The sequence below is a fragment of the Haliotis rubra genome, unplaced genomic scaffold (genome assembly GCF_003918875.1).
Source record: "Haliotis rubra isolate DU_JTF1 unplaced genomic scaffold, ASM391887v1 Scf1444, whole genome shotgun sequence".
Taxonomy (NCBI): Eukaryota; Metazoa; Mollusca; class Gastropoda; order Lepetellida; family Haliotidae; genus Haliotis; species Haliotis rubra.
In genome coordinates this window covers 91,242-100,483 of record NW_025765386.1, presented here as the reverse complement: position 1 = coordinate 100,483, position 9,242 = coordinate 91,242, and the positions used below count along the sequence as shown (strand labels likewise).

The window sequence follows — 9,242 nt, the reverse complement described above, 5'->3', positions numbered from 1 at the left end:
GGACTGGTCGGTTTGGAGTCAGTATAATGTGTCTGAGTGGGGTATTCTTGCTTCACTGCGGCATGGTATCTCAGTGGGCTAGCACTATAAAACCAGCTTCAGTCCGGGCTAGTACAAGCAGCCGCACATACACATACACACACATGCACGTCGTCATATGAGAGAAACATTCTCAAATACGACGTTAAACCCAATTTCACCTCACCTCACCCCACATATGTATAAAATGGTTGTGTGAAGAGTATAACTCTGGGAGGTTACATTGATTTTAACCTCTGACAGTAACCCTCATACGTACCTGTCATGTTTGATACGCTGTGCACGAGAGACTGAAGTGTTTGATTAAGGCCATTTATACCATATCTTGATGAGACCAGTTCAGTCTCCAAGGACACCACTGCATGTTTCATGTTTCCCAACGCATCCGAAGTAGAGTTGAGCTTCAGGTAGATCTCCTGTTGTAATGTTTCACGGTTTCCATCTCCCAGGAGAGAAGTCTTGATCCTACTAACTTCTGAAGACACATTGAATTGAAATTCTGTCACATTTGAAGCTAATTTCCAAAGATCTGAATTCATTACCAGAACGTCGTTGTTAGCCCTGTGAAGATTCAATTCAAGGATAGCAACTTTGTTTGCAGTTGTCTTCACGTCGGCAGATATTGCATTCAGTTTAGACGTGTTGACTTTGGACAACAGGGAATCCAAATTGACACTCTTTACATTAGCCATGTCTGTTTGAAGGTTTCGCAAATCTGTGTGAATGTTGTCTATATTCGTTGTTTGTTGTGAACTCAAATATTTGGCTACAGCTAGATCGCCTTCTACACTCTTCAGGTCTGTGTGGAGAATGCTGAACTCAGTTTCTAGCCTTACCTGGCTGTCGTGGCTTGCCCAAAGTTGAGACTTCAGAGCATCAAGGTCGTTGATTGTTTTATTATGTTCCATTTGCAGGTTATTTACGTGTCTCTGAAGAGTATCCAGAGATGATTCTGTCGTCGCCCGTTTTATCTTTTCATCAGTAGGTTCTTCCGAGGTAGATCTGTAGTCTGTCAAAGTAGCGTTCTGTTCAGCCAGCACATCTTGCATCTGAATTGTCATGTTATGAATTGTGTCCTCTGCCATCCTGAGCTCAGATTTGACCGCTCTTAATTCATCTGCGGTCGACTTCTGTTCAGCTTGGGTTAACTGCAGCTGAAACTGCACAGATGACAAAGTGTTTTGCAACATTGTCAAATGTCTCACCATGTCACTGTTATCTACACTGGTTGTAGTAGAAGACGTCAGTTTAACGCCACACAAAAGACAAACGAAGACAACTTTAAAAACGTCCATGGCTGCTTTGGTGGTCTTTCCCTTATCTAATGACCCATATATCTCCAGATAGGAGTGTCTCAAATCTGAACTACTTGCTTAAATTAGAAGCCAGATAACGTTATCTGTAAATTGACGTGATAATACACGAGGGTAACAGAGAGAGATTGAAAATTGTTTTGAAATACCAGCATTATCGTTTTGTGTAATTCACATCGGAATGTTGCCATAATGGAAGGAAGCATTGATTCTATAATTTTTGGTCACTGGCCGGTATATTGAACATTAGTATCTGAAAGTGGTCATGATCTCTTTTCCCACACAGTGTCAATGTTCGCCATTTTGGTTTTTTAAATTGACAGCGTATAGCGGGACACGGAATACAGACGTGCATACTAGACCATGCGTTATCTACCAGAAGAAACACAATGCTATGAAAAACCAACTGTTTACAATCTTGAAATTGGCACATATTCCACTTGGATATAACCTGATTTCATCTTAACAACTGTCGTGGCGTAAGGGAGGCTACACTTACTTTGAAACAATGGAATCCAAGATGGCTTCAATGTTTTCGCCAATCTCTTGTCAACCACTCCTTGAAAGGTATCATGGTCCATATGTTACTGTTAGGAAAGTCAGTGAATAAGTAAATGTTATAAGAGACATTTACATCCGTAAGGCAATGGAAGAAAACATTGCTAGTATTTGATGAGCCACTTCATGGAAAAAATGGCAAGGAATTATGGATGTGAACTTCTTTATTTTGAAGGACACCACGTTTCGGAGTTCATTCTTACTCCTTCATCAGTTGAAACGTCCATGTTGCGCAGTTTGAAAAATTGCCCATATGTTCCTACTAATACTTTTCTCTCCTTTGTTCCCACGAAAAAAAGACACAAAACGGATTCCAAATTCTACGGAATTGGGAAATAAACTATGTGTAGTTTTCATACATTCTGGTCAGCAGGAATTGTACTAGTTGTGATATCAAACAAAACCACTAAATCAGAATCTAATATTTGTTTTAATTTACCTTTTATTACCTTTACAATATCTTACATTCCTAAGTTTCTATTACACTAAACCTCTGTCAAACAATCTAACACCCAAATGGTTACCACTAACGAACGATCTCAAGGCGTGCTGCCTTATCAACATATCGAAACGAACTAACTTCAATCCCACTTCGAACTACACACGTGGCGAAAATGCACGCTTTTTGCATGCTCGAGCTTTCCGCGAAGTAAGTTGTTGTCAGGTGTGTTTTCGCGAACTGTTCGTATGTACACAAACTGAAACCTAATAACCTGTCTGGTTAACAGTAGTGAATAAATCAGTACAACGAATGAACAATACATTTATGTGGACAATCCTTTTGTCCATATCCCCCTCCTTGATAGAACGGAGTTTATCAACACAAATAACGAACTTACTTGATTCAAAATAATATCCTAATAGCATCCACTAATATATCCAAACATTCTGCAAGTACAGCGAATAAATCCAATGTCACAAATGTCAGAATAAATCCATTGTCACAACATTTTCAGTGTCACAATAATTCCAATGTCACAATATATCTAGTGTCACAATAATCCAATGTCACAATAAATCCATCATTGCGAAAATACTTTTCCGGAATGTTATATCAAATGTTCACAGTTCAGTTCCACACATCCACGAATCTCAAAGTCCACGTTTTGAATGTCACAGTGTCCACAGAATCCTTTTCTTTTTTAATCCTTGAAACTAACAGTTGATGGAATCCATTTCCAGACTGCACACTTTCGTCACTGGCCTGGTCAAAACTGTTTTTCCAGTCTGTATGTCCACCACTCTTGTAAAACCATCCTTCCCAGGGTGAGTCTTGATAATTCGTCCCATAGGCCAGTGTCCACGTGGTGTGTTAGGCGATATCACCAGCACGATGTCATTCACGTTGATATCCTGTCGACGAGTGAGCCACTTCCTCCTTCTGTTAAGACTGGGTATCCACTCCTTCATCCACCTGCTCCAGAAGTGCCGTATAAGCTCCTGTATCCTTCTCCATCGTTTCCTTGGGTTGAAGGTCGTTGTATCCACCGATTCCGGAGCAAAGGCGCCTCCTGCCTGTCCGTGAAGAAAGTGATTCGGCGTCAGAGGTACATCATCCTGTGGATGTGCTGTCTGATAGGTCAATGGGCGGGAATTCATCAAGGCTTCTGCTCCAATGAACGCTGTCATGAGTTCTTCATCTGTTACATCACTGTTTCCCAGAATAGCGAAGATTGCTTTTTTGGCCGCTTTGACCATTGTCTCAAACGCACCTCCGAAGTGAGGTGCATATGGAGGGTTAAACTTCCATTTTGTTCCACGATTTGCTAATGTTCCTTTCACAGCATCACTGTCCAGACATTCAACGAGTTCTTTGAGCTCTTTCTCAGCCCCAACGAAGTTTGTTCCATTGTCACACACGATGTCCTCAGGGAGTCCTCTGCGACTGGCCATGCGATAAAATGCATTGAGAAAGGAATTCGTGTCCAGGCCATATGCGATCTCCAGATGTACAGCCCTCGACGCAAGGCACGTGAAGAGGCATAGATAGCGCTTCATTCTTGCTTTTCCTCTTCCCTGTACTGTCAGAAAAGGTCCAGCGAAGTCGAGTCCTGCTTGTGTGAAAGCACGGAGAGAAGGTTTGAGTCTCATGCTTGGAAGAGGAGCCATGATCTGGTGTGCTACTTTCGCCTTCTGCTTACGACATTGTGAACATTGTCGCTCCCAGGCTCTAATTTCCTCTCTGCCAGAAAGGATCCAAAATCTTGCAGAAAGTGCTGCTAATGTCTGATTGGTTCCTGTAATATGACGTCCTTCCTCATGGTAAGACTTCACAATCAATCTTGTGATCCAGTTTCTTCGCGGCAAGATGATCGGAAACCTTGAATCTTGAGAAAGGTGCTCAGCATAAGCCAATCGTCCATCAGATCTCATCACTCCATCTTCATCCAGCTTCGGTTGTAGTCCTAATAGCTTGCTATTAGATGGTAACGGTTTTCCCTTTTCAAGGCAGGAATATTCATCTGGAAATTCTTCTCTCTGCATCTGTGCTATTATCTTGAACTGTGCTGTTTCAATTTCTTCTGCAGTCAGTTCTCCATGAATCCTTTTGAGGCCCCCCTCAACACAGTTGTTCAAGAATCTGTATACCCATGCTTGGATTCTTGTCAGTCTTCTCCAATCTGAGTATCGTGTAGCTTTGAGTCTCCACTCTTCACAGGACGAGTCGTTCACTAACATGGTAATTATCTTGTTTTCCTTCAGAGTTTTAGTTTCTGGTAAACATTTCCTTCTGTCTTCTCTTTCAGACAGATTTCTGGGCCATTCACTTTCATCTCTAGCCAGGAAAAGGGGTCCTGACCACCACATCTGATTGTCAATCAACTTTGATGCAGCTATTCCTCTAGTCAACATATCTGCTGGATTTTGGTCTGTTGGCACATAGCGCCATTGACACGGATTTGTCAGTTCTTGAACTTCACTAACTCTATTTGCTACAAATGGTTTGAATGTTCGGCTATGGTTCTTTATCCATCCCAAAGCATTTGAACTGTCTGTCCAAAATGTAACCGTGTCAATCAACACGTCCAAAACCTTTGCTATTGCAACAACTAATCTGAGTCCAGTCACAGCAGCCATTAATTCCATGCGTGGAATGCTAATAGCTTTCAGTGGTGCTACTCGTCCTTTCGCAGCAATGATTACACTGGAGATTTCATTATTCTGGTAAGTATTCACAGCATACACAATGGCACCATAGGCATTTTCAGATGCATCTACAAAGCTGTGTAGTCTAGTTTCTTTCACCTTGTTACCACAACTCAAACATCTTGGAACCTGAATGTGTATTAAATCTTCCCGTTCCATAAGCCACTGATATGCTTTCTCTTTCAGATCATTGTCTAGTTCCTCGTCCCAGTCTAACCCTACTGTCCACATTTCTTGTAAGATGATCTTTGCCCTTACAGTGAAGGGTGCAAGAAATCCTAGAGGATCAAACAGTTTTGCTATTTGACGAAGGAAGATTCTTTTTGAGATTGTGTTGTTCATTTCAGGTAAGTTGGAAGTGAATGTAAAGACATCTCTTTCAGCTGCCCACATGAGGCCGAGTGTCTTTGTCGAGGGTAAGTAACCACTGTCTAACTTGACTTCTGATAGTCGTTCTTCAACAGGTATCTGACTGAGAACCTCGTGAGAATTTGAAAGCCACTTCCGAGGACGCATTCCAGCTCTATTCCAAAGCTCGATCAACTGTCTGTACAACTCAATGGCTGTTTTCTCATCCTCCACAGAGTCCATGCTATCATCCATATATGTAGCTTTTTTCACAGTTTCTGCAGCTAACGGAAGATCACCCTGATGTTTATTGGCATTTTCCTGACTCACAAACTGAGCTAAAAAAGGAGATGCATTCACCCCAAATACAACTCTACTGAACTCATACTCTATGGCCTGCTCATCTCGTTTCATGGATCTCCAAAGGAACCTATGATAGGGCCTATCATCTGGAGATAATTTGACCTGAAGGTACATCTCTGCTATATCGCTCATCACTGCAACTGGATTGCGTCTAAATCTCAACAAGACATCAAAAAGTTCCCTCTGTAGCTTTGGGCCCTGATGGATAACTTCATTAAGAGAAATACCCTTGTACTTGGCCGAAGCATCAAATACAATCCTCACTTTTGTTGTGAGACGATCTAAACGTACAACCGGAAAATGTGGCAGATACCACTTTCCAGTATGTGTCTTTTCTTCGGGAGATACTTTTCTTATATACCCTTTTTTGTGATACTGTGAGATGATATCATCATATGCTTGAGCTATTGTCTCATCCTTTGCTAATTTCTTTTCTGTGCTCTCAAGACGACTGAGAGCCATCTGATAGTTATCAGATGGTAAAGCATGTACCTCTTTCTTCCATGGTATGCCAATTTGATAGTGACCATCCTCATACACCAATGTATCTTTCACCCTATTGTGCACATTTTTGTCTTCAGGGCTCATATTTTCATTTTCTTTCGACTGGAATCGCTCAATTTCCCAAAACTTTTGCAACAACATATTTAGCTCTTGGTTATCAGCATTGGAACCAGAAAAGAAAGTACTGGTAAAGTGAGACTGAATGTCAGAGCCTGTCCCTGCAATATTTCCAATACAGGTCCAGCCTAGAGGAGTTAACCTTGCTAGAGGTTCACCTGGATTTCCGCCTACATCTGAGTAGGAATAATGAAGATCTGCATTGTCCATGCCTATTAGGATATCTACAATTGGAGGGGAGGCAATTTTAGGAAAATCTATGTCTTTTAAATGTGGCCATAACTTACCGTACGTCTTCCAATCAACAACCTGCAAATCACCTGTAACCTTGGTTGTTGTGAAAGCAGTTATACTAACGTCAACTTCTCCATCTCTACTCTCAAGTCCAAATGCCACTGGCATAGTTTCAAACGAGGCTTTCTCATCATTCAAAACTTTCACCGTCACTTTTTTGGTTTCACCTTGCAGTCCTAGCTCTGCAGCAACGTCTGCATTAATATATGACCTTGTGCTCGCGTCATCTAATAACGCATTAACTGTGACTCTGCGATTCCCATGTTTAAGTATCACTGGCACTGTTCTAAGCCCTATGAGTGAAGGTTTTGAAGCTACGTTGCATTCCATATTAGTTGCATGTGACCGTTCATGGTTTCCTTTTGAATTATTGTCTGTATTTTCCACTTTGCTTTGTTCAACGGAACCCTTTTCAGCTCTGACAGCTGAATGAACCCTGTCCCTATTTACATGCAAGAGCCTGTTGTGGTTGCTTGTGCATCCATCTATTCCACACAACGTTGTTCGCCAACAGTGTTTACCACGATGATTGCTTCCGAGGCAGCGGAAGCAAAGATTTAATTCCTTTGCTTTGTTCCATCTATCTTGAACTTTTAAAGTGATGAACTTTCTACAGTTCCATACATCATGAGGCTCTGTACATACTCTGCACAAGTACTTCTCACCAGCATAGTGTGTACCACGATTCTGGTTGCTATCATGCACTAGAAATGTACGAGGAGCTCGTTTGTACTCTGATTTTACTGACTTATCACAGACACCACGAATGGTCTCAGCTGCAATAGTTTGAAACTCTGCTTCTTGGAGCACCCATTCTCTGAGAGTTTCAACTGATTCTTGCCTTTGTCTATCATATACCCAACGTTGATACTCTGTAACCATGGCCTCAGTCATCTTTGTTTGCAACTTCATATAAAGTAAGCCATTTCCTAATTCTTCAACCCTGTCAGATTCGCGAAGATTAACTACAGCTACATCAAGCATGTCTGCAAATCTATCTAGGTCTTTTGCATGACCAGGTCGAATGGGTTTGAAATTGTCTATTTCTGCAAGATGTAATGCAATCTGTCGTCTCTTGCCGCCAAATTTTCTCTCAAGTCTTTCAAGAGCGACCTGATAAGCAATTGCATTATGTCCCAAATCTTTAACCACTCTAAGCGCTTCCCCTGCTAAATACTGACGCAACTGCAGTAGTTTGTATTCCGGTGTTGCTGGTGAATTATCAATGCATGCAATAAATGCTGCTTTCCATCCCTGATACGATCTAACATCGCCAGCAAACACTGGAATAGTAACTCTACCCAACTGCTTCCACATGTCACGTCCTATTGCACCTTTAGCGGTTTGTTCTGGGATATTTGTGCGTGTACTGTGCTCATAGTGTGGATTGACATTTAACATGACGTTTGGTTGATCAAATTCATCTTCATTTCCTGCAGTTTCTTTGTTAACTGTGGGTCTTGTTTTACCCTGTTTAGTTGGCTTCTGTGCGCCAGGTAAACTGTGCCCTTTACTATTGCCTTCATCACGACTAAACAGCATTGACATCCCTGTTCTTAAACTAAGTGCAGAACTAGCATCTGATCTAGAGTCTAAGTACTGCTGAGCATGTGCCTGTGCACTGTCATTTTCATCTTCAAGCCTAGTTATTTCCATGCTAATGTTTTTAACATTTGCTACATCATTGATTTTTGAATATTCTTCTGACAGTTTTATCATTATTTCCATTGCATGATCTTGCACAATGCACAATTGGTCCATTTGATTTCTAACAGCCCTACGGGTTTGAACATTCTGACCCTCGGTCATGTTGTAGAGTTTATTTCTAGCTTTCGTGAAAGCAGACTTTGCACTGGCTTTTTGCTTTTTAAGTTTTATCAAAACATCTTCAACGACTGTCCTCGACTGACTGTTTTGATCAGGGACCGGCTTAGTTTCCGTTTTTATTAAATCCGTTTCATCTGGACTTACCTGTTTAGGTTCTGACATTATTATTCTTTGTTTTTTAAAACTAACCTAACAAACTTTCTATCAGCTAACTTACCTTTCACAGTCTAGAACAATTCCTGCATCCAAACTAATTCTAACTTGCAACACCATGAACCACCATCAGGCAATAACCATGTGCAACAACTAATAAACCACGAACTAACCACGAAGACACCACGATAAACCACGCTCTGCTACCATTTTGGTCAGCAGGAATTGTACTAGTTGTGATATCAAACAAAACCACTAAATCAGAATCTAATATTTGTTTTAATTTACCTTTTATTACCTTTACAATATCTTACATTCCTAAGTTTCTATTACACTAAACCTCTGTCAAACAATCTAACACCCAAATGGTTACCACTAACGAACGATCTCAAGGCGTGCTGCCTTATCAACATATCGAAACGAACTAACTTCAATCCCACTTCGAACTACACACGTGGCGAAAATGCACGCTTTTTTGCATGCTCGAGCTTTCCGCGAAGTAAGTTGTTGTCAGGTGTGTTTTCGCGAACTGTTCGTATGTACACAAACTGAAACCTAATAACCTGTCTGGTTAACAGT

General features: G+C 41.2%; 1 protein-coding gene across 1 annotated transcript; it reads right to left on the bottom strand.

The window, feature by feature from the left end:
• Positions 1–298: 298 nt before the first annotated feature.
• LOC124269377 lies at positions 299–8,672 on the bottom strand (the record flags this gene model as incomplete). The annotated part of the gene is made up of 4 exons (XM_046704394.1): positions 8,655–8,672; positions 7,432–7,555; positions 3,102–6,613; positions 299–1,199 (listed from the first exon to the last, which is right to left on the bottom strand). Coding segments are annotated over exons 1-4 (4,555 nt in total), but the record flags the coding sequence as incomplete, so codon positions are not given.
• Positions 8,673–9,242: the final 570 nt, after the last annotated feature.